This window comes from Rissa tridactyla, chromosome 7, assembly GCF_028500815.1.
Source record: "Rissa tridactyla isolate bRisTri1 chromosome 7, bRisTri1.patW.cur.20221130, whole genome shotgun sequence".
Taxonomy (NCBI): Eukaryota; Metazoa; Chordata; class Aves; order Charadriiformes; family Laridae; genus Rissa; species Rissa tridactyla.
In genome coordinates, this window is record NC_071472.1 from 12,613,504 (window position 1) to 12,640,004 (window position 26,501).

General features: G+C 37.8%; 1 protein-coding gene across 8 annotated transcripts; it reads right to left on the bottom strand.

Annotated features, from left to right (window-relative positions):
* On the bottom strand, positions 1 to 26,448 carry SEC22A (SEC22 homolog A, vesicle trafficking protein). Of its 8 annotated transcripts, XR_008467757.1 has the most exons (10): positions 25,685 to 25,918; positions 22,736 to 22,967; positions 20,328 to 20,531; positions 18,601 to 18,764; positions 17,129 to 17,323; positions 12,323 to 12,441; positions 9,606 to 9,671; positions 4,353 to 5,253; positions 3,250 to 3,466; positions 11 to 347 (listed from the first exon to the last, which is right to left on the bottom strand). XR_008467757.1 is itself a non-coding variant. In XM_054209221.1 (8 exons), exons 3-8 carry the CDS (start codon positions 20,507 to 20,509, stop codon positions 5,053 to 5,055), a joined length of 927 nt encoding a protein of 308 aa, XP_054065196.1. In that variant the 5' UTR covers positions 20,510 to 20,531; positions 22,736 to 22,967; positions 26,386 to 26,448; the 3' UTR covers positions 4,205 to 5,052. The 8 variants fall into 8 exon arrangements, 5 of the variants coding, with proteins under 5 accessions (XP_054065196.1, XP_054065194.1, XP_054065195.1 ...); XR_008467755.1 differs by having other exon boundaries at positions 1 to 3,466; XR_008467756.1 differs by having other exon boundaries at positions 1 to 3,470.
* Positions 26,449 to 26,501: the final 53 nt, after the last annotated feature.

Below are 26,501 nucleotides of genomic sequence, written 5' to 3' on the forward strand. Positions count from 1 at the left end.
CCACACACACTGCTGCTCCTCCTCGCTACAAGGGTGCCGATGAAAGGCTCCAGAGGAGCCCTCCCCACCTAATGGCAAACAACTTCTTGTGTGGTGCACAAGTTCCAGCAGGAGCCATAAAACACCTATTATGTGGCAGACAAATGTTATTCTGTTCCTTTACCTGGTCTGGCATTGCATACCTTGAGTCCCACCAAACCCAGGATGAAGCTGTTACCCTGCTGTGCCATTGCGACCATGGTTTCAATCCTTCCTTCACTGGGGAGTAACATCCCAGAACCGCCTGCTCTCACCACTCAGGTATGCTTGATGCTCTCCTGTCCTTCAAGTGACTGTTGCCATTTGGTCTGAAACAAAATACAGGCTAATGGAGATCCTACCTCTCTTTTTCACCTGCTCAGCGAGGCGCACAGCATCCCACCATAGCCATGCCTGGGGGATGGCGAGAGACCAAAAGAAAGGGACCCAGAGCAGCTTCTTGATGCTACACACCTCCTGCTAAGAAAAAGGGCTCATAATAAGTTGCCTGAAGAACAAAAGCGACGCAGATTGTGTCCTGAAAACGGTAGGGAGAAGACACAATTCCAAAGGCCCTGCCTTTGGAATTATTTAATGTCACATTATTTAAGGACATGCTGAAAGCAGACACCCGGCCTCCTTAGCTAGGTGAGTACAGAAACACCCAGCCAATAATGTCCTTCTCTCTTGCCTTCTCTTCTCATGGCATTCCTGCAGCAGCTTCAGAATGAGAGATGGAGCGCGTTCTCATTGGCTGTCACGCTTTGCGTGGTTCTCGACAACTAGGGCACGTTCTTAAGCTCAGCTCAGTATGCAGGTTAGTGGGCTAAACCTACAGTGTCACTCCCACGTTCCTAGTGCAAGCTGAGCCAGATGCCCAGGTCACGGCTGTGCAGGAGCCAGGTACCTGCTGAACATACCTCAAACTTTCTGAACGCATACTTGTCACCTACCTGTCTCAGGAAGCTTTGCCTCTGAGGAAGAAAGAAATGTTATTCAGGAAAACAAAGACTCCGTAAATGCTCCAAGAGGTCTGAACAACTTTTGGATAGCTCTGTAAAGCCAGGATGGCACATGAAGGTGTACCAATTGACAAAAGCGCTCCATAAAGTTAATTGGCAAACAATTTGATCGATGAAACTGATGAACGATAATTTTGTTAAGTAAAGGAAACTGGTACAGACACTGGGAGATCATTTGGCCTTACCAGAGTAAATGGGTACCTGGAGTATTTGACAAAGCCGGGTGCTCCAGGCGTCCTGAGACCCCTGGTGAGAGATCAGCTGGATTCTTGTCAACAGAGGGCTGCCACTGCCACTGAAGCAGACTCCCTACCGCTACCCTTCTCCTCAATTACCTCCAATCAGGGAAAAAACCCTCCTGTAATACATCCCTTTGTATTGACACCATTCAGGAAGCATGGATTTTTGCAAGCCGTAACATGTATCTAGAATGCTATTTATTCTGACAAAAAGCTGATCCAAATAGCATATGTTTAGTGTTTGCAAATGTTAATGGGCTTCTTTTTTCCAATACAAACCACAAAAGCAAAACCAATCATATCACAGTACTTGCAATGGAGATGGGGAATGAAAGGCAGGAGGCTGAAAGGTAATATCCCTAAACAGGTGTTCCTCAGTCCTTTGATAAAGAAGCTATCAATTTATTAAAGAATCCACAGTGAATGTTAAGTAACCATGATGTCTGCAAAGGAAACTAGTTTCCATCATCTTCTAGTTCTCCGATACCTTCAATATAACTAAAAATCAATCCAAATAACACATACATACATTCCCCTAGTAGAAGGCTGCATTCTTTTCTACACCTCTCTCTCCCTTTCTCTCTAGATATATTCTTATATATCTTATACTTATGTATGTGTGTCAGCCGTCCATGAAGCACTGTGAAATAAGAAAGGGTCTAACCATTTTCCAGGATCTGAAAAGTTATTTTCTAGCAAAATCTGACAATTCACAAATGAAACAAGTTCTATGCCGAGCTATTGGCCCAGATATCAAATACAAGATAGCAGACCACTATGAAAAACCTCAGATATTAAGGAAAAATACGCAAGGAAGAATGTGGTTACATCTCTAGAAGCTCACACAGGGGACTCTGAGGTGACCAAACCTCAAACAGCCTGATATATACCTTGTGGAAGTCAGTCAAACTTTTGGCCATCCCTTCCTGAAAGCGAATATAAACAGCAACACTTTTATTCAAAGAAAAATATGGTATTGTGGGTGTTGGATGGACCAATTCCAACCTTAAAGAGGGCTTACTTTATAAACACAGCATGAAGTGGGCTCTGCTTCTACTAAATCGCACCAAAAAAAATCAAGCGGCTATGAATGGCCTTGTGCAATTCAAACTAAAATAACACATGTTGTTCAAGAGAGTAATCATCTTTCGTAAGCTCATTTTCCTAAGTCCACAGCTCAAGTGTCTGGCAAAATCAGCAGGGAAGCACCTACTGTTTCTCTGAATGCTGAGTTTGTATAAGCAAATGGCAAATCCTGGGAATTTTCAGTAAATTTTCACTGACAACTTGGCCTGGTGTGTCTTGTTTCTCATAGAATCGTTTACGTTGGAAAAGAGCTTCAAGATCATCAAGTCCAACCATCACCTCACACAAAATTTCAGCAAGTACTAATATTGTAGTCAAACTAAAGTAATAGGTTCAAAAGCTGTGTTTTTAGCACCTAGTAATATCAGGTAACGAAGAACAGCCATGCTCATTAACTTCTCATTGTGAAATGGAATTTTTATCAGTGCCGTAAAAACAAGCAAACAAAACCCCAACTGTCTTCTATTACACCGACAGTTGCATTTGTTCATTATACCTGCTAATCAGCAATTTAACACCAGCATAACTGGAATAGAATAATGGCTCCAGATGCTATGACAAAGGAAGTTTTCATTCCTTAAAAATTCATCTTTAGGAATAGCGGGAAGGGAAGGAGTCTCAGAGAACACAAGATTCTCTGACAACATATAAACTGATGATACAACAGAAAATTCTTCATGTGCACAAGAGCCCGAGTTAAAAACTAAGCAATACTTCAGGCATTCGTAATAGCTTCCCTGCCTATCAGTGGACGTGAAGTGAAAAGGTAGGTATAAGGACTCTTCTAGATTTTATTAGCAAGATAAAACCTTGTTCTATACTTAAAACACAAATAGCTGTATTTTTCAATCATTGACTAAAAAGGATAAAGGACAGCTTTTCACCTTTTCTGGTGTCCAGAGTTCAGAAAGGTGCACTGAATGCTAATACAAGCAAACTTCTCTGTGCTGAACAAAAGCTGTTTTCTGTTCTTCTGGATTTTTAAAATATTTGTGGTGTAAACGTTTCCTCAAATTCATCCACTCCTCCTCTTTATCTTTTCCCCGTCTTCTGGATTCCCAAACCAAAAGCAGACCACGTTCAAGAATGCATTCTTCTTCTCTGTCTCAAAGTGGGGAAGGAAGAAAATTAACTGCAAGGCACATCACCTCCAACACCAATCTTTGAGGCTGCACACCAAGGTATTTTCAAGGTCTTTATCTCAGACATCAGTCTGAGAAACACACTATGAAGACTATAATAGATATTGCTCCTGTTCACTTCGGATTACAATTTCATTCTCTAATTCTTCTTGGTTTTATTATGCATAATTCTCTTGACTATTACCACCTATTCAAAAAGAAAATAAAATATCTAGCTCCTTTCTTCTTGGTCATAATCTGACACTAAATAACTTACTGAAACACATAAAATTTTGGTATGAATTGCGCAAAGAAATTTGTCTGCAGCAACACTTTGTGGCACAGCAAAGCTCTGCTAATTCCCAAATCCAACAACACAAACAGCAGGGCAACCTCCCTGCCATTAAAGCTTGCTTCCCCCCCAGCATTTCAGTGAACCCTTATATTATTCTAAGTCACATATAAAAATCTATCTATTTGCACAGTATGAAACATGATAAATAACTGTCATGTAATTGTAAAAAAACCCACGGTGTAACTGATAGCGGTACTATACGGTTGCTGTTCTATTTTCTAAGTGTTTGGGGTTTTCTAGTTGATTTACAACTTCAGGAGTATATTATGGTTCTCCCAAACACAAGTCTAGATCAAGGAGGTTCTATCACAGCACAAAAACACCCAACTCACGAAGCCAGAAGAATAAAAAAAGTCCCTGGTCTTTTCTTGTTTAAGATAATCAGATTGATTTATTATTTTCCTGTTGCCAGCTGTTTATCTCAGATTTGAGCTAATTATTCATCCATTTCTAAAAGTATATAAAAAGAAGAACAATAGTCCAACAAGTACAAGTCACTCCATTTACTCACCAATCCATTTCCTTTCAACCTCTCCAGAGTTCGAACAGAAGCAGCGTGCAAAAATCCTGGGTTAAATGGCAGAACTTTTTGAATAATTACTAAAAAGAAACCCTCTCCACATAGATCACTTTCAAAGGATAATTAAAAGGAAATCATAAATGCAAAAAAGTTAAAGTATTTATAGCACTAGACAGAGGGCCACAGGTGCCATAAAGCTGATTCCCAGAAACAGAGTTTCCAGGATACATTTTAATTAAGAAAACATTCACGTTCATGTCAATGCGAAACAAAACATTCCAAAATTTAATATCTTACATATTCCAAATCTAGTTCACTAATATGCAATAGCATTATTATTATTATTTAGCCTATTCCCTACTGCCTCACAAAGGCAAAACTGATTTTGGAAGTGAAGAGCTTGCACGATATGCAGAAGACATAACTCTGTATATTTCTTCCATTAACATACTTTCAAACGGAGCTTTTTTATGCCACCAGTCAAATTCCCCAATTTTGGTGCCCCTACATGCATTTCACTGCATGGATATGATCCATTTTCCCCCTCTAGTCCTGTATTCCTTTGTTTCCCTCTTAAAACAAAAAAAGCCAAAGCCCCGTCCAGACAGCTTCTTCTTTTGGAGAACAGCGTTACATTCCTGAGAGTGAATAACTGTTGGAACAAGACTGCCTCTAAATGTTGCAGGACTTGTCAGACATTGTAATCAGGGGACTTTCCCTGTGGTTGTCGCAGCCGAATTTGTAAGGTAGAAAATGCTCCTACAGTCACATGAAAGAAGAGCTGCCACAAGTTGCGCAGTTCATACAGATACATGTTACACAGGCAAATTAACCCAAAAGTCAGGAAGGATTTGGCGTTCCTCCAACCTGTGTAGTACACAAACAGGTAACACTGTCAAGAAGAAAAAAGAAATCAGATTACCACATGAATAACTGCCACTGAAGAAACATTATCTGGTCATTTAGAAATTACAAACCTGAAACAAGTAAAACTCTAGATCAAATGTGTAAGAACAGTATCAATTTAGCAGTCATGGAAGGGTGAAAAGTACCTGTTATCAATACAAGGTTATATTTTGCTTCCATTAAACCCTCTTTGAGAACAATTCTCTCATAATAATTGATTACAACCTGCAATAACGAGTGGCTCATGACAAAGCAAAGTGGACGTTCCTGGCAATCTCTTGTTAAAATACATTCTGTTCCACCCAAGCAATAAAGAAGGAACCAGAGCCAGTGTTAAGTCTTCTTCAGGCAAAGCAATGGGAAGGACAGGGAAAATACCGGGGACCTGAAGCTGGGAATACTCAGCACAAGGCAATCACCCAAATACCACCACAGTGTCCTGCTAAGGTTAATGCAGAGGATTAACTGGTGGATGTGGAGAGGTACACATACATCCACCATCCTCCTTCAGGTGGTGCAGGATGGATCACATGTGGAGAGAAATACGTAACAACTCTACTGTAGTTCTGCCACATTTTAAGGGTCAGTTTCTACATGTTGTGGTGTAACGATGTCATTACTGCCCGCAGTTTCCAACTCTGCCTTCATCCTACTGCAACTGAAAATCTGTTCAAGTCTCTCGCCTCAGTTTTCGTCTCTAAAAGGACATAGCTGTCCAGTACTTTTTTGTGGACATTATTTTTACTTCTGCTATTGTTCAAACTACTTCCTTGACTTCCACAAAAAAACTGTTTGCTCCCTCTGGATTCTGTTTGATGAAGAAAGTTCTGCCTGTGCTTAAAGGTAGATAACAACATCACTTGGGCTTACTTTGTATCCCAAATCTGTTCCCAGAGGATATATAAGCATGCTCACACAAATTTTTTAACAGCATTCATCATTAGATTATCTAAGTGTCATTTCTGTTCTTACTGTGCATTTGCCACGTTTTATCAGTCAGAGAAAATCTACTTAATTTTCTTTCATTTTTCATGTTCCTCAAAAAAGGGCAAAAGCATTGTACGCTCACAACCGAACAATGCAATTTATTGAGGTTTCTTTATATTCTGTTTGAAACATAAGCATTTTCTTATAAAGCATGCATTTTTACTGTAACCATGGCTCAGATCAACAAAACTACTTGTGATTTCTGGATATCTAAGTATCTTCAGAGATGTGAGTACTGGCAATATCAGTAAGATTTGTATGTCCTTCCTCTAAAGCAAAGTAAAACTAGAGATAAGTAATCTTCATGTTTCAGAATCTAGACGGAATCCCTCTGAACCTGGTTGGCCATTTTGAGCAAAGCAAATGCAACCTACTTGCGCTGACAGTTTTACAAATCACATCTAAAAGAGCAATTAGTTGGTACTAGCACCTCAGCAATAAGAATTCAGATAATTTCCTAGCGTCGTTGCCGATGAAGAAGTGTAACTGCTTCCAAAACTAAAATAAAGGGTCAGGATATGCTTCATCAAAATGATTAATACACAAAGGGTTTAAAAACCAAAAAATACTACGGAAGTTTAAAATGTCACTGCAACGTGATGTTGAATGTTTGTGAATTTTACTGAAGATCTGTTTTAAATGAATTCTGGAGCTTATTTTTTTCCTTAGTTGAGGTCTGAGACGGTAAAAGATTTGCCACTTAAACAACATAGCACCAGCCAAAAGGCCAAAGCTCTGTGGTTTTAACACCTTGCTATAACAAGTGCTGTTACGAAACTCCTGAGGGCTTTTTTTCTTCTATTGAAGGGAAGTGTCAGCATGGCAATTACTGAGCATGCTTTTTTATGTAGAAGGCTCCTCAGAGCTTCAGAGAAGATTTTGATTTTTGATTTTTTAAAACGTATTTAATTTTAATAAATGTTAAGAAATGACTGAAAGCTCAGCTCCTGACACTTTGCACTCTTTGCACTTCAGGTACAACTGAGACAGTTGTTACTTTGGTACATTTTCTTCTTCAGAAGAGACTAGAAAGCATGGAGGAACACTAGACATGTCAGCTCTAGATGAACTGGAACAGGCATTTCCTGACTTTTTGGACATATTATCAGAGCTCGTAATCTTAGTTAACTTCCCCTGTGAACATCACAGCATTGCTAATTTGTCAGTGTTGCAATACTCAGTTACAGTTTTATAAGCAAAATAGGCCATAAAACAGAAACAGAATAACTTAAGTTTACTTGAAAATGGCATTTTCAAGTGTACCAAAAAAAAATAAAGTCATCCTAAATGTAAAAAAACCTTAAGCAATTACAAATCGCAGTTCATCTTTTAATGCTGCTAAGAAAGTGCCCTAAAGCTTTAAATTTTATTTCGATATAAAAGTGAACCTAAATACTGATCGCATCATCTTGAAATGAAAGGTTTTAGAGGCTTCGTGGTAGATGCTGATGGTGACAGACCATTCTCCCACAATACCAGAACAGCTGCTACTTTTCTCCTTAGACACTCTAAAAATATCAAGATCACATACCATATGTGAAAATGTAAAGGGAATACTATTATTATTTCAGTTTGATAGATACAGATATATGCCTGCCGCCTTAACTGACCACTCAACACATCCTCCGTATTACTACAATACTTCAAAAAGTCGCAGAGGATTTTCTTCGTGCTGTCTACTCTCACTTGCATTCTTCATATTTAGAGCTAGACTATGAAGATGCTCACCCTGGTCCAAAGAGCTTCATTTCAAATGCAAAAAGAGCTGGCATAGAAACGCCTCGGTTTATACATTTATTGGCTCCTAATGATCATGAGCAAATTGCATTCTTCATTGTTATACATGGAATGTTAGTGAACCGAAAACATCTTCTTCCATGTAAGTCCCATTTTTTGCCTGCACACCTAGCCTGCAAACATTTGCTTGGAAATTAGAGAAACACACTGCCATGTTGTTATTAACTGAATAAAAGAATACAACATTATGGACGCCTTGTGGGTGAATGATAATGAAATGTGTTGTCATGCAACATACGCAATTAATCTCCTGAACTCCTAAATGTGGCAAAAGAACATCAGAACATGCCATAGAACTGCCAGCCCTCTAAGTTCTGAAAAATGACCAATTACATGTTGTATGAATCACACTAGAAGGTGCAGAACAAGAGTCTTGACAGATAAATTTGGAATATTAAGAAAAAGCCCACATTCCGAGCTGCACAGATTCTTTCTTTAAAATAGATCTATTCAATTCAGACATTGGAGGAAAGACACGTGTCCTTATGTTTCAATGCAAAGACATGAATACTTTATAAAGAATAAGGTTTCTAATTTGGTAGAGGAGGGAAGAATGTGGTTTTTTTCACACAAAAAAATAATGGAGGAGCTCCACCTTATCTGATAAGGAACAGATCGTAGGCATGGAAAACTAACACCAATCTGAAGAATTATTGAAGGCAGAGGCTGACAAAAACCCAACAAGTGGTGAAGAACAGAAGTTGTACTGTGACGTTTTGCTAGAGATATAGAGCATGGAGATTACCTGTAACTTGGATAAAAGGCTTGCCTGATAGAAAGGGTGAGATAAAAGGAAAATTCTGAGACATTATTTTATTTTACAGTCTGACACTGTACTAAACATTGTCACATGTAAACAAGTAGAAGCTGCATACTCCACTCCACATGTAGGAGATTAAAAGTCAAAAGAATTGTAATAACAGCAACTGAGCATGAGACATTATAGTCACAGCTAAACATAACAGTAGTGTCACTGAATGACAAATGCCAGCGGGCACCAGAACACCTTGCTACAAATTATATAGGAAAATCAAATTCAGGTGCAGAAACAGAAAACTTACAGACCTGAAACAGAAGGTGAAACATCAGACAGGAGAAAGAAAACATAGTGGAAAGTAGCTAAAAGCTTTGAGAAGGAAGGAAATGCACAATAATGTACAAAGTAAGGAAGATTCTGGGGTGTAGTGCCTAGGTATTACTGCATTTACTTCACATCTTCCCAAAGGAGAGAAGCTGTTCAGCTGGTTAGATTTACTTGAACTATGAAACTATTACTTTAAGGAAATGATATAAACTCCATGTGACTTTAGAGATAAATTATAAGCTCCAGACAGAAAAGTATACCAAATCTCTTTATCAACTAACTGGAGAAAAATGTCAGCAAACATAAGCTCTTTGTATCAATCTACTGCATGATAGTTTATGATTAATGAAATAAAACAGAGCAGAAATTATTTTTATAACCGCCCTATTCAAGTATCTGTGACATTTAAGAAAACATGATGACATTTATGCACGACTGGGTAATGTTTCTAAATAAGCAGAAGAACACACCTGGTACAAACAGGCTGCTGTTCCAAGAAAAAATGCAATAACATAGCTGAAATCTTCACCTTCATTCTGTGAAAATAAAACCAAAAGCCATGTTTTACAATGTTTCAGTGAAATACCAGATATTTACAGTATGAAAGTTATTCATTATTCTATGATAAAATAGTCTCACATAGAGGTTTATTCCTATACTAATTCCTAATTCCTATACTACACCAAACAAAAGGAGTTAGCACTAATCATTGCTTGCTTATATGTCTGGAAAAAATCCATCATGATCTGGAATCTGACCAAAATATTTACTCACAATAGACAACTAATGTTGAGATTTTCACAGGCCTTAAAGGAAGTCCACCTCTAACACTGGACACTTACCTTCTCCAGATGCCTTTGAAAACACTGGTAACTACCTTTAATACCAATTTTATAGAATTGTGCCTTCTTCCAGCTTCACAAAATGGAAACGAGACAAAAGGAAAAGACAGAAACTGTCCACTAGGGTGTGGTAAAATTCTACACAGAGAACAACACAGGCAGCTCTGCCTTCATGGCAGTGAGAACAAACAAAAGCACATAAATTTATCACAGAGAGACTACTGGAAAATTAAGTTTTCCCCAAGGAAAAGACGGAAAAACTTATCTGAAGTGACAGAACTTTCCACTATGTGTTTAAAAAACAAAACAAAATTCCTTCAAACTTATTCAAATGGGTTGTTGTAGTTCCTGTAGAGCTGAGCAGAATAAATTTACGTGCTCAGTGATTATTCTAACTGCATCTCAAACATCTGCAACAATCAAAGACTTTCCTATGAAAGCAATGGGTAGTCATGAAAATGTTCTTCTTTGAATGTGAATTTCATTTTGAGAAGAAGGTGGTCGATTCGGAACTTGTTTCTGCTCAGAGTATGTTCCGTGTGAAGCATGTGCATCTACAGTGTAAAGTTTGTATGTCTGCACATAAAACTTACCTACACAATGCCGTACACTCCTATACCATACTTAAATCTTTGCCTCAGTGCCACTGCACATTTACTGGAGCACAGCTACAGATTGTAACAAAGTTTTGCTAAGACTGAAATAAAAACACTAATCATAAAGGAAACACTAATTCAGACAGAAGATGTTTAATGAATTCTCAGAAGTTCTATTAATCACGTTTTGGATTACTTATCCCTAAACCTTGTGGATTCTTCCAAAATAAAGTAAATAACGAGAAATTTTAATGTAATTATAGCATGCCTCATTTGCCAGAAATGAAAAAATAATCTTCCATCTGTACTGCCATCTAGTACCTCCAGATGCAGTAACACATAGAATAAAATGAATTGTCTGCCCTATCATCAGTTAAATAGGTTAATCTAATATTGGTATTCCTTTTTAAAAAAATCATCTTTAGAAAGGTAACATAACAAGTTCTAAAAACATCACAAAAAGCGACAGAATTCTGTTCAGTACTATTCGTACTCCAGTGTACTTTGAATTCACTCCTATTTATAAACAGAGTGAAGTGTGCATAACATAGAAAAATCTAATTAGGGATAAAGTAGAGATGTATGTTCACTATTTCGTTCTTGTTTTTCCTTTAAAAAACAAACCAAAACCAACTCAAAAGAAGGACCTAGCACGAAAAGCTTTCAGTAATCCTCTTCATCTATTCATTAGGCTTCAGGAAATGTTAAGACCTCAAACATTACTGCTTTATTAAATTTTTACATATATTAATAATTTTTTAAGACAACTGGAATACAGGTCATCTTCTTTACCTTACTTCCCCAAAAAGTCCCTTAGGTATCAAAAGCAATGCAGTTATAAAGTCTAGATGTATGTTTGAATAAAAAGATCATCTATTAGCCAACTTCCATAGGATTTTTAGTTTCTACCTCCATCGCCACAACAGTAGAGCCATTTAATGTTAAGCAAGCCTTTTTTTTGGGTAACACGTGAGCTTCGTAGCAGCATATTCATTCACCTGAATTACTTGAAATCATTAGCCACTATTATTTTCATTGTAGCAATGAGAATACAACTAGCACAAGAAATAGACCAGAAAGAAACCAAAAGGAGCTCAGAGCAGAGAGTTCACATAAACAAATAAATGTTTGTTGGGAAGGTTGTTTGGTGAGGGGGGTGTTGTTGTTTTGTGGGGGGGCAGTTTAGAAGAAATCACTTGACAGTTTCCCTTACACTGATCCTTTCAGCACACAAAGGGAAAGAAGCATCCTACTTAAAAAGGTTTATTAAAAACAAACAAACAGAAACTAAAAAAAGGTTTCTGAAAAACAATTTTACAAAACCTGTTTAAAGATCCCTGCTCTGTGGACCTTTCCAAAAAATTGGCCAGATTTTCCAAGCTGTTCATCCTTTCCCTCAAGTGTTTTTAAATAAAATCTATTAAAATTAAATGTCTCATATCCTGGCATAAATTTAGAAAACAGAACATTATGTTCACATTCTCGCTGCTACCAAGGTACCTAGGGAAGGAGCTGGCCACCCACCTGCTAATGCTTTTGAAACTCACAGCCTCAATGAATGATGCATCGCACTCAAGAAGGATGCACAGATCACAAACAATACAGGTTTCATAAAGAGAGGTCTGACCTCACAAACAATATTTCTGAAAATAAAACTGGTAAGACTTAGTTCATATAGCAAGCATCTTCTAAGGTGATATTATGATTGCTATGATGCATAACTCTTAAATTCATAAACATGAACAATACCTGGAGAAGACTTTCTATGGCATGAAAGCCACGAATTAAATTCAAAGCCCCACATAACAGACTAAGCACAAATGAGACAATCCCTGGCAGAGTCACAGGTTCCAGGCGCTGATGAGGAGCTGCAAAACAGATCAAAAAAAACAGATCAAAGGTCAAAGCAATGTCTTTAGAAATTTAGTAAAATAATAATCTCATTTTTCAGTGGCTTCTAGCTCATGAAAAGATCACTGACGCAAATATCAAAGTGCCATTTTTTTTTCTAAAAAGAAGAAGAAAATTTCAACACAAGGTTTAACAAAATATATATTTTCCTTCAATTCACATACATAATTGTCTTATTATATTTAGTCTTTAACTCAATACATTCAGCTTATCCAGTATAGTATTGAAAGCTGCTCAAACATGCCAGGAAATCAATGGCAAATGATGCACTTGCTAGCGAAATTTGTCCACAATTAGTACTCAGCTAATAAGTCACGTACTTAAGAGCTCCTCTCACAACCTCCACTTTCCTTTAACATTAATACATTAGCAGAGCTATTGAGACTGATTTAGCTTGTTTGCTGAACGGAACACTATGAGGCAAAGCTATTACAGTTCCCTACCTTAAAAAATACAGCCAGTGAGTGCTACCAAAAACACAAATAAAAAGACAGTTCTGAAACTAAGCCAGTATCTATATTACAACCTTATACCGACCTTCCAGACAGCGCTTAGAAGTCTCTTACAGAACACATTAAAATTAACACACGCTGTCTTTCCATGCGCACCCACTCCTTCGGGCTTATTTAGGGTCACGAGTATGTAACAGTTGTGTATGTTCCTCATTACTGTCCCTTTCCAGAATTAATAACAGAAAGCAAATATGAAGAAACAACGCAAAACTCTTAACAGTCTAGGCAACACTGGGAAAACAATAGGACTACTGAGCCATACTTAAATCATTCTGTTCAAATCAACGAAGTGTAAAGATGTGAACAATGAGGTTAATGAACTGTAACATTAATAGAGAGAGGGGTGTCAATCCCAGTTGTCTGCATTGCACACATCTAGGAAAAAGGCTTTCCAAACAGTTTATAAAGTTACAGAACCTAAAGAAAAAATGACAAAAGCTACTTCACATTGATAAGCAGACAGGGCTGTCTAATTATGCCTGTGTGATAATTTAAAAATAAAACACAAAATTAGTTCAGTTAACTCATTTGCGCTGAATTTAATAGTGTAATCAGTTGGGTTTTTTAAACAAAAGCATAACCCATGTTTAACTTTCAGAGCTTATTGCTTTTCTAACTGTAGTGCATATTAGAGGACTACTACCAGCAATCACTCAATTAACGTTAGATATGCTCTTTGCATACCAAACCATTCTTTTTCAGTGACTTGTAACTGGTTGGTTTGTGTTGGATTTTTTTTAAGCCATCTCATCTAGAGTGGCAAAAAGCTGAAGGTGTAAGTGACTGTTTTTAGCCAAAAATAATTGCATTTCGTTAATTGCTGGATAAAATTAGTTCACTGCTCTCCATGCACAGCTCTCCAGACAATCACAGTTTCCCCATGCATCAGGGAAACTTTAAAATATCATGTGTTAAAACAGTATTTAAAACACTTATTTGAGAACCAAGGGGGGAAAAGTCAAGAGTCTTGTCAGCTAAATCAAGATCCTATGAAGGATCATAAAATAGTAACTTTTCTCTCTTATTAAAATGTGAAAACAAATACAAAAACTTTAAAGGACGTTGCATACTGCTACTGATGTCATGAAGCTCTCCAGGGTTTAATAACTTTTAGTGTTACAATCAAAGCAAAAGAATCATTCAAAACAAAAAAACACAAAGGTAAAACCAGAAGAATGAAGGAGTGTCAGAGAAGGAAGGGTAAAGGACAGCTGACCTTGAGTCAGTACATCCACAATCTTAGAGATATGATAACTGCAATATCAAAAATTCTCTAACACAAGCCAAGGATCAAATAGAGCACAAATTCTGAATTAAAATGTTGAAATTTAAATAAAAATTTAGGAAATTTACACGGTATGAGAGACTGCACTACTTCTAAGGATCTTTATTTTTAAATAAAATGTAAAAAAACCCCACTGAGTGCACCATTAGACAAAAAGTAACTTTGATTTGACAACTGTTCCTTCATTGAAAAAAAAAGCTCAGAAAATGGTAAATTTATCCTAACCTAGAACATCACCCATCAGCATGCTGTCACCCTATTTCTAATGCCTGCCAACACCTACATTCACCTTTGAAGCAAAATTCTATCCATAATCTGCACACTTTATGCTTCACACATTAATAATTACCCCTATTCCTCACTACACAGCACAACTTTCGCTATAGGAAAAGGGCTGCTATTTTTAATTACTTTAACAACATAAGAGGCCTAGATGCTACACCTTGGATGCTTACAAGTATAAGCAACTAACAGACAACGCTTCATCAGCATAGCCATAACTAACGCATCAAATTCTGCTACTCTGTGTAACGAAACAAGATTTGCGTCTACCTAACTTCCTACCTCTGCATGCTACCCAACTTGATTTAACATACTTAATTCACTTATAGCTTGTCATATTTTTAACAGGGCAGCAGATTCAGGAAATTACGCTAGGCAAACCATATCTTTTTGAGAGAATTTGTCCTTAGAGCAAAGGAGAAACTCTGAAGTCTAGCCAACTGAGTGGGTAGCAAACATCCAGAGGAAGTTTTTTCCAAGGGTGGAGAGAAGTGATGAATGTAAAGAATTATAAAACTATTAGCAGACTTACTAAAAAAGACACTGTTATTCAATAGCATCTAAAATTTGAAGAGCTGAAGAAGGAGCAGAGTGTAAACCTCTCATAATGTACAGCCCTTTGATGATGAGCTCCCAGAGCAATTCAAGGAAGGAAGTGGATGAGTGAACAGAGAGATTTATGGAATTCAAAGGAAGAGGAGAGTTAAAAAACTGGAAAAAAAACCCCAGAAGAAAGTCAACATGGAAAGAAAAGAGGACAACATAACTGCTTCTGTAAGACAAGTTGTGGAGAGGGAGGTAAAAAAAAATTGGAAGATCATCTGCCAATTATTGTTTAATTTTACTTTATAGTAAAAAGGGAAACGGTCCTTACAGATTTTAATTTAGGCCCATATGATCTTCCAACACTTTTACTCGAAAAAATGATAAAAACTTCAACTCCCACTGTAATGACAACTTTAAAAACATAGACTATTTTGACACAGGCTGAATTCTCTCATGCTTATTTTTTTTCTTTTTCCAATTGCAGGAAGTTCGAATGCAGACAATTTTCTGAGTTAACAAGGTGCCACTTCTGCCACCATAACCTTTTCCACAAGCCAGGATTACACTAGGACATTAAGAGGTAACAACAACATAAGCATCAAAAGTGGCAAAAGAATAGTATCACAGCATTACATCCTTTTAAAAATGGCCCACACATATAAGTAGCAGATGACTAAAGGTGTGTATTAGTACTGCATAAAAGATTCTGCTCTTCTAAACGATTTAAACATCTTCACACTTTTTCTTCATTAGTTGTCCAGAATCTCTAATGCTGTTAAATTGCAAATACAGAGACTGTAAGCTACTTCCACACCGCCTCATAGCACGTAGAATTCTCAGGATCCGGGCCCCAGCAGTACAAACAGGGCACCCTAGCAATTTTGTTGGGTTTTTTTCCATCTTCAGTACAAAGTAGTTTTTAATCTTCTCAAGGAGTCCTTATGAGTAAATAAAGTAATGAGGACAATACACCAGCAAAGAGATCCTATTTTTATATATATATATAAACTGCACAAAATTAAGCCGATCCCTTATATTACAGAACTGTAGGAAGTGTTTAGATTTATGATTGCATTTTTCACCCTGCCACTGTAAAGTGAATGGCATCGGTGTATGTCTGCCCAGGATAACTGGCCTTATAGACAGAGACACTTTTGGAAAAGAAGGGGAAGATATTAAGTAATTAAAATCAACACTTCCTTTTATTCTACCTAGGATTTTGCTTCACTAAACTTGGAAGACGGAAATCAGATTATGTCAGTTTAACACATGGAGTCCATGTATTTGTGCAAGGACCTGGTAAGCTTTAAGTTTTCTGTCCGGGTGGGAAACAGGTAAAGGTGAGCCTCAAACTGATTCAGAGCATTCACTTAATAGCACAAACCTTTAAACCAGTTCAACCACATAATTCTATGTTTACTTCCTACATGAAATAAATTAAAGCTTTAAAAAAATAATGACTACTTAAACGAATGTAGCAAGTATATACAAAAGTGCTATTATTAACACAGTACACAAGGCACTTATTTCAGAGAGTACACCTTTTAGCCAGCACAGCTTTTTGGATTTTCTCTGTCATAGATGCTTCCTAAAGTGATACCTCTCCCTCCAGCTGCTTGAACTCGTGACACTACGCTCTTAGTTTATGTCATCATTGGGTCTTACTGGGCAGAAATAATAAAAATTTTCATAAATCTTAAAAAGGTCAGGAAAAGAAAGAAGATCATCCTGTTAAGTGCTCATCCTCATTTGCTTATTTTCATGTAGATTTTTTTTTTTCTTCAGTAAAGAGGTCCACTGAATAGACCCATTTCTTTCTCTGAGTGCCTTGGGAAGATACGCACTTTGAGCAGAGGACAAAACAGGTATCATACACGTAAGGGCATGGCAGCTTTATGCTTTAAGAATATCAAAGGGAAAAAAGTTTTTATAAAGAAAAAAAAAATCAAAAGAAAGATTATTTCTACTACCCTGCATCAGTCTCCTCTAAGGATATAGAAACAGAAGTCTGAAACTTACCTGCCGATATCTTACCAGTACCCTTGTATTCTGCCATGGATAAATGTGAGAACCCATTAGCTGAACCAAGTTCTGACACAGAAATTTGATACGGCGGTCTCAGTTTGATTTCTGTCTGCATGTCAGCAAGATTCATCTTTGTTGATAAAGAACGTGTGTTGTTATATCTCTGTTTGGTCCTTTGAATGAAATTATCTGTGTAAAATTTAGGACAAAAAGGTAAATCCTTAGGGACTTTTGTTAATTAAATAATCCAAGACCATGCAGCTTTATGTACTACATACTTCACAAATTGAAATATATTGTTTGAAATGCTTGCATTTACCTTGGAATTTCTATGGCTATTTCTATTTTGTGACTAATATATCATGGGCTATTTAATTCTGCAGTAAAAAAAAAAATTAAGCTCTAGAAATCTAATTACTTAGTAACTGTGTATAAACTAATGATTTTTCACTGCATGAGACTAAATGCATTACTAATACAATGGATTTACTGCACTTATTCTAGTTTTTCTGTTAGTTTAATAAATATCCTTATGAAAAAATTAACTCCTGCATTCGAGTATAAACTTACTTGAGTATGAAAAGTGCCTGCAAAATATTCAGGTGGAGAAAATTAATACCATATTATACAAATATAAAGAATGTAACAGACCTACATTTTAACTTAACAACTAGTAAAACAAAGAAGGTGTTGGGGAAAAAAAAAAAAAGAGTGTTCACAGAAATCTCTGTAAGGAAGACAATAACGTTATACAAAAATTGCTAAAAATTGCTTGACTGAATAACAGACAGGAATTAACAAACTGGAATATCTTCCCCCATATTTCTGAAACTGCAGTTCTTTTTGCTCTAATGCGTTTTATAAGAATATTTAAAATAACTGTCTAACATATAGTATTAAAGTGACAGATATTAATGGAATCCATAACAACTGTTATCTGGTATATATGAGATTAGTTGTATTTAGAGCTTGCATGACAGAAGATTAAATGCATTGCTATATCATAAGACAAATAAAAATCTCTCCCTTTCAGGTACTGAACAAAAATTACAGCACAAGTAAGAGCAAACATGAAATTGCAATTTTTCACTTGAGAAGTTTATGGAGCTCAATGCCTTTACATGTTAAGTATTTCAACAGGTACAAAGTCAAACAACTCCTAGTATTATTAACTAGGAGAAGAAGAACTCCAGATATGGTCACACAAGGCTTAAATCAAAACCTACCGGAATGAAGAGAAGGATTATAAACAAGTTGGGATAAAATGCTAGTAGCCTAATTTAATGCCCACAGAAGTATTTCTTTATTGACTTTAAAGGGAGTTAAATCAGATTCTAAATCCACCTGAAAAACAGCTACAAACTGCCTGGGACATTTTTGGTTTGTATGCATTAAGTTGCACATCTATTTAAATACTCATTTGTCTTAGTGTGAGAACGAAGGAAAAAAAAAAGTCAGATCCTTACCAAATTCTATAAAACAGTATGGTCTGACAGCAGTATTTGTCTTCATCATATTATAGGTAGTGATGAACTCTTTCTGAAGCTCATCCAGGAAGCAGAAAGCCAGGACACTGGGATAATTTTCAGTGCACAACATCATATAGCTTACTCCCAGAGAACTGATAAAGCTAGAATTGAGACAACAAATTAAAGACTTCAAATTTAAATCCAGGTAATTTGCTGCTTCATGAGTCTGATCTCATAATCAGAAAAGCAAAAACTGCTCTGGGGTAGCAAAGGAATTAATGCTTAATGGAAAGTCTAACACTATTCCAGAAGAAAAACAATTTTCTTCTAGGCAGTTTTTTACTTCAACAGCACATTGTACCATCATATAAGAAGCTGTATTATACATTTATGTGTATGTGTATACAATATGTGTGTGTGTGTGTATACATAAGTACACACTCTCAAACACATGGAACAGAAAATAACATAAGGCTTTTGGGATATAGAAACACAGCAGGTTTGTCCCATAATAGCTTTTCATTCATCTCAAATGCAGAATATGTGACCAGGTGCATTCCAAAAATGCAAAAACTTATCTTCAGATTGAGGGGGAGGGCAGCTGGTCCTTTCTAAAATGCGTGAGTCCATGCCAGGCCTAATCCCAAGAAATGCTGGAAACTCAGTACCAATGGGAGATGGAGAAGGCTGAGCACTTTCTAGGATCACTCAGGTGGTATACCTTCCACCGCCGTAACTTCTACATGTTTGCTAGGGGTTAGGATGAAATTACTCACCTCATTTAAAATAGCATATCTAAATTAGAATCAGAATTTAGCTCAGCTAAAGTGCAACTGAATTACCAACTACACACGGGTGCACCTAGTTACCAATACTAAGGAGAAAGGTCACATATAAAGCAAAATTCTTAGTAACTAATAGATTCAAAAAATTATTTCATGATAATCCAAGTTTCACATTGCAAAGAGGGGAAAAAAGAGCATTTTCTGAATTACTATTTAATCAGCATTGTCATGCCTATCAACCTTACTGCCTCAAAAAAATTAGGAATAGTTATAAAAAAAAAAAAACCAAAACACAAGAGCGTGAAGAGAAAACAAAAAGCTTCGTTGTGAAAGTGCTGGATGGAGCAGTAGATAAAACTCCATCCAACCATTTAAGGCTTTACTACACACTGCCTCCACACTAGAAAAATCATTCCCACCCTTCCCACTCCCTCACTCCCTGTCTGCCACATGAAATAATTATTGAGTTATGCTTGGTTTTAGGGCATGTTTTCTCTGAAGTCAACAGAAATCCTGAAGGTACAAGAAAAGGGCCTAATTTGATAACATCCTAACCACAAGTTTTCCGAAATACCGGGTTTTGAAAGTACTTGGGTACCTTTTTAAATTTGTGTAGACTAAAAAGAGAAAACAACGAATACTAGTTGAAATAGCATGAGGGAGAACAAGTCTGTTCATTTTCATGTAAGAAACAACCTTGAAATTTAAAGGAATATTTCTAGTAGGCCAAGGACTTCGATATTCATAAAAATACTGTCTATTTCAAAATAGAACTTCCACTAAAGTTTGAGTAGGTTTCAAATCTTTCTATAAATTCTCATTTTTAAATTTCTGATACATAAATACTGCCAAGAATTAATCCTAGTTTGATTAATCATTTCTAATGCAAACTGTTAACACAACCCAGGATGTCACAAATATATGAGAGAGAAGTCTTACTTTATATTATAATGCCCAGTTTTCAGGGTACATCTATCAGGAAGCTGCGAAAGTTTCTTTGAGAGCATTTTAAAATATTTTCTACATTCTTGCATTCCTGTGCTCTGCTCATAATCGGTAGATGCAGACAATGGGAGTCCATCCCTTACACGGACCACAGAGGCAGACAAAATCATAGACATTGCCAACAGAGTTAACAACAACCTAAAACAAAACACATATCAAGAGGAAGAAGAATTAAGGTAAAAGCAAAAACAACAGAGTCAACCATGACTAATCAAACTTCCCAACCTATATACTGGGTTCAGGCTTAAAACGGGGCACAAGGAGGATTTTCAACTAGAATTCAGATCAGAGTCCTAACTGAATAGCACCTATTAGTCTACGCAAACCGCAAAGAAGCAGCACATCTGACATCAACGTCATGTTTTCAAATATTTTTTATCTGAACTGCCATAAATCCTCACCTAGAGATACCTGCGGAGATTGAAACACTACTGCTTAGCCTCAGTACTCATGCAGCACTTGCACCCTTCAAGCTGTGAGTCTTCTTGTTTAGCAGGACAATTATAGTCTAAACAAACAAGAACAATAGCTGGAGAGGAAAAATGTGTAAAGATATGCCAGATGGAAACGTGATCCAGGTCTTGATCAAGCAATAATATTAATGTGCTTTCATGAAACTGTGTTACTGAGTACATGCTTAAGCACCCTGACAAACAGGGACTTACACAACTTACGTACTATCAAACAGGAAATAAAGAAATAAGGACAGCAAGGAATGTAATCCAGCTCTCCCAAAAGAATTTCTTAAACATGAAATGTCTTTTTTCTTATCTGGGTCTCCATTTTCTTTAAATCTTCAAAATGTGTCTATCAGTATTACATAAATACTGAGCAGGCTGAAATGGTGCCTGCAAAGCCAATGTATAAATACTTATACAGTATTTAATTTTAAAGGCATGATAATTAAAGCTTTGTGGAATATAGTCACTTAAAGAAAAAGTTGTGTATTTAAACATTTCTTCATAAAAAGCAGAAAATCTACAGCAGGCATTTAACAGTATAAACATAGCCTCCAGAAAGTCTTTCAAGACTGAAGACACATTTTTAAAACCTTCAAGTTCTTCAAACCTTACGTTAAATCAAAACATCCAAAGTTCAGCAAGACAAGCCTTAAAAGAAGGATTACTTATCTGCTAAGTATCAGTACACAAGTTTGTCCTGTTACAAGTGGGCGAACTGCTAGAATTTATATGAAGCCAAAAGCAAACACTTCCTCAACTCTTAACACTGCTCTGCAGACTCCTACCATGTACTACACCTATCGCTTAAGAGATTATGAAAAAAATAGTTTTTTGCCTCCCTCAGATGATGCTACTCAAGTTCCATACAGTCATAAAGTGCAAAAGAAAACAGATTTCTGAATACAGCTGAAATATGCTTTCATGTGCAATACTGACATGTTTACAACACCTTTCAAACTATGACATTAAGGGTGCTTTACAAGCCTTAGCAACTGAAGGACTCTATTCTGAAAAGTTAGAAATCCAAATTTTCCCAAAATAGCACCACCTCTTCATAAAAGAGAGGAAATAGCTGAACTCCCTGAACTCTCCCCTCCCCTATTTCCCACTACCCAAAGGTTATATATACATCAGGATACTTATTGAATAATAATCAATATTTGGGTTTTTCAAGTGTATTTACTCATCAGAGAGAAAGATGCACGTAACAATGATAACATCAAGAATGTGTTCTGATTTTCAATTTAAGAAATTCAGCTTCATCAGCAGTCATACTTTAACCTGCTTTGAGATGCATCACATTAGCTAAATAAATTTCAAATTAATAATCTTCTAATTTTACTTGTACAGTATATGAGACTTTCACCAAAGTCGTAACAGCAACAGAAGCCACTGTTGCCTGTAGTCTACTGAATACCTCTGGGCTTTTACCAGGTACGCTTGTTATTTCAGCACTTCACTACAGAATTCCCTATTGTACAAAGTGCTTTGATCAGCTGGACACAAAAATAGAAAACAAAGCAACTGTAGGACTTGCTCTTGATTAGCTTGCTGAAGTGAAGCATTCTAGAAATTAAACCTGCAGTTCTAGAAACTTTTATGTATCTCTATTTGAGTTCATGCACGTGCTCCCAGCAGGACAACTCACGTGGAATGCACATGGCATCCATTTTCTTAACTATGCTGTAACCATATAAGCACAGCAGCAGCTCAAGAGCATGACAAAACTGCGGAGGAGCTTTAAATTGTAATGGTTCTCCAACAATAACCACCTCTACCACTTGGAACTCAATCCTGAAAGGGACTTCTGGGACCTATATCAATATAAATATAAGAATAATGATGTGATAGCAAAGTTTAAAATTCCCCTCATTAACTTACTTGCACAGAATGTAATTTCATGGATCTGCATTTCCTCTGATGAAGCAAATAACTTCATTAGCACCTAACGCGAAGAAAGGAACATAGCTCCACGTCCTGTTTTAAGAAAAGGTAGCGAATAGGACAGCTCTGCAGGAGAAACTCAAAATCCTGTAGCCAGCTCTCAGAAGGAAAAATATTGTTCTGTTCACTTTTTAAATGATCTTGACGGTTAAAGTTCATGTTGAGCTATCTGATGAGATAAGAACAAACAGAAAAAGTTAATAAATGCATTTACTGGCTAACAATACTCTTTGGCTCTTTTTGTGAGGGTATGCTTATTGGAAAGGCCTGAACACACCCCAGGGAGACTACTCAGAGGTAGTCAAGTAAAACAAAAACAAATAATAGAAATATCAAAATGTTTTTCTGTTCTTTAAGTGAAGTTGAGGAAATGCCATCACTTCAGCCATTTAAAATGAGAAAATACATCTGTCTGTACAGTACATGCGTAACTCAGGGTAACACAACCTTTCACTGAGTCCCATCATCCACCTCATATGCTAAATTTAATCTGTAATCTCCTCTGATCAGAAACCTGAACACTTCAGGAATATAATTCAACACAACCACAGCTGTATTTCCAAAGCATTAAGGTTTTCCATATTCAATCTAACAATAGTTGTTTTACTCCTACAACTAAGGACAAAGAATCTATATGTCCCTAACTACAGCATGTATGCACAGACAACAGACAAAGGAAAGGATAAAGACTCCTTTAGAGATATTCTTTCAATTTCTACGTCTATTCTATATGTAAATAAATATTTCCATAAATCTAGAAAAATGGTTGCTTTCTTCAAGTTTCCTATTTAAATTTAGAGATATTAGTCTCTAGAACAGAAGATAAGCCTCCATTAAAATCTGCCAATTCTCTTTGTGTACTATGAAGTCACACAAGGTAAAAATCGTTTTCAGATGCACAGTTTTAAGATCACCAGTCAATCAGGTTTTGTTGTCATCATCTTAAAAACCCACACAATGAAAAGATGTACTTTTTCCTCAGCTTCCTAACAGCAGAATCAGAAAGCTATCTAAAAAAATGAAGCTAATGAAAGAAAATCACTTTATTTGCAAGATCACATATATGTAGAGATGTGTAATACATATACTGTAACAAAACTTTCAGCCTTACTTGAAAATGAATTAATATAGAAAAAGAGTTTACTAAATCTTCAAAATGAAAGACATACTTTACTCAGCTTTCAAAACAATAAGGCTCTACAGATGAAGCCAACTGGTAAGTCTGACATACACTTACATTGGTAGAGATTGAAGAAAGAACATTAAAGACAGGTAGTGTTTTTAGAACTATCTTTACGTGTCTTTTTAAACATCTGTTCAAAACTGCACAAAGTAATTCACCATACCGTTATAAATGTCATAGATGTTCCTCCAAAAATTCTATACCCATCAAACACCTGAAGATGACAAAAGACTGCACTTCCACTACAGATCATCTATAAATCCATTACAGATAGATAGAAATTAACAGGGACTGGGTTTGGTATCTCATCCTATGCAAGAACTGAGGAGTATCAAATCCAACCAGCAGGTGTTAGGCTTATGGATTCCTCACAAAACATGCAGTTAGCCAGTGGAACTGCTTGTCACAGAATGCTGTCAATGCTAAAATGTTACGTGAATTCAGAAGGCAACTAGAAAAGTTCACAGAAATACTACAAGGGTCATTAAAACTAAAACACTACCCTTTCTCCAGGGAGATGACCAAGCGATGACCAACAGGGACACCACACCATGGAAGCATCACTCCATTCTTGTGCTATTCTTACAGTTCCCTATGTGCTCTGCTTCTGGCCCATCTTTATTGATTTCTGCTTGCACCCTTGCACTTCACAGCCCTCCCTGCAAATGGGGGCTGAGAGAACTCATGAAAAAGAGAAACATGGAGAAAGCCGACCACAGATATATGAGTCAACCGGAACAGTCATTCCTCTGTTACTCAACTGTCCCTAATTTAATATACATATGTTAACCTGCACTGCTTTCATAAAAATGAATTATCATACGTGGCTTAAGTTTCATTTCCTCCCATGAGCAGGAAAACTTGGATGATGGAAACCAGAGCCTATTTTACAGTACTTTCTTTTTTTTTTAAGATAGATCCAACTACCATCTTATTTAGTTGTGTGTTATGATGGCACTTGGTCCTGAGGCAGCATTTAGAAAAGCAGTATAAAGTGGTATAGGTTCCAGTCTTCCTTTGTAACAAATTGGTCCTCCAATTTGTGATCTGACAATAATTGTTTTATACCTATCAGATGTCTTTTCATAACTTTTTTTTACAAGTGTTTGAAAGTGATCTTGTGAGTATGATTTGCTCAGGATACTTCAGTTTCTTAAAAACAGCCTAGTTTCATAAAAACCAAACAAGCTTCTAGGTAGATCTAGTGTAACAGCAAGCCTACCCTCCTGCAAACACTAGCCTTCAGCACCAACTTAATCAAGGCATTTCTTGCCAGGATGTCTGCCTCTCATGATAACCTTCCATAAAATATAAACTTGTGAAGTGGATGCAAGTCACGCACCTGCTTAACACGGAACTAAGACACAGTTTCTGTCCTAACGTCAAGTGTATATGATAGTGCTTTTGAGGGTTGTGACAGCTCCATTATGCAGGCAGGAGTCTTAATTTTTCCACTCTACAGCATACTTCAGAAATCCGTATTACAGACTAAAGCACCACAGAAGGACACAACAAATAAAGCCACTTTGACATCATCGGGTATGATCAGACAAGGAAATAATCCTAAACCACGAGCCCATATAATCCCTTCCCATAAAGCAGAGGAAAAAAAGAGACCTCGGAAATAGAATCAAGATTCTGAAAAACTAAGGGAATGGAACAAGCTGCATCCCAAAGTTTGGGAACTTGAGCCTTTCACCTACCGCCTACTTATATGGCGGCTTCAACATGATCATCTGCACTATTTCCAATGGCAGCTGGAGTAGGAAGAGGTTAATGTGGTTCCTGCATGAAGCAGGATGGCACTGCTTTGGGCTGCAAAACTTTATACAAAAAGGTTAATGCCGACACAGACGGCCAGAGGAGTCCCTGACAGACCCCTGCGACAGCAGGGATCTGACCAGGAGGCCTGAGGTGCCACCGACGGCCTCCCGCGCCGGCTGCCGGCAGCAAACCTCGAGTGACAGGGCAGGAGGAGGCAGCCGGTGCCGGGGGAGGCGCCGGCATCCCCCCGCTCATCCCGGCTGATCCCAAACGCAGCCCCCGACCCCCTCCACTCCCTCGTGAGCAGCCCCCGGCGGCCCAGACGGCGGAGAAACGGGTGACGAGTCGCTTCGCGGTGACGAGTCCCGCGCCCACCCCGGGAGAGCCCTGCGGTGCCCCGGCAGTCCCCCCCCGCCCCAGTCCGAAAGGGGAAGGCAGGCGGAAACCCGGCCCGGGGAGGGCGGGCAGACACGGGGCCCTACGGCAGCACCTTCCCAGCACTGTCCTGTCCCTCACCGTCCCTCGCCCTCCCTCACGCCGGCAGGCCCCGGGCAGGCCGCGTCGCCTGGCAACGGCCCCGCGCGGGAGGGGCTCGAGCTACCTGCCTCACCGGAGCGGCGCGAGCGGCGGCGACACCAACCTCCCGCCAAGCATTGTGGGAACCGTCCACGTCTGCCCCGCGCCCCCCCTGCCGACGGGGGAGCGCCCCTCACGTGACGCGGGCGCGGAGGCGCCATTGGCTGGGCGGGCGGCGCG

Excerpts from the sequence above, each read along its gene's own strand:
- SEC22A (XM_054209221.1), bottom strand. The coding sequence starts at position 20,509 with ATGTCTATGATTTTGTCTGCCTCTGTGGTCCGTGTAAGGGATGGACTC. Across the intron at positions 12,442-17,128 it reads TACTGGTAAGATATCGGCAG|CTCCTCATCAGCGCCTGGAA; the intron begins GTAAGTTTCAGA and ends TCTGTTTTGCAG. Across the intron at positions 5,254-9,605 it reads CAGCAGCCTGTTTGTACCAG|TGTTACCTGTTTGTGTACTA; the intron begins GTGTGTTCTTCT and ends TCTTCTTGACAG.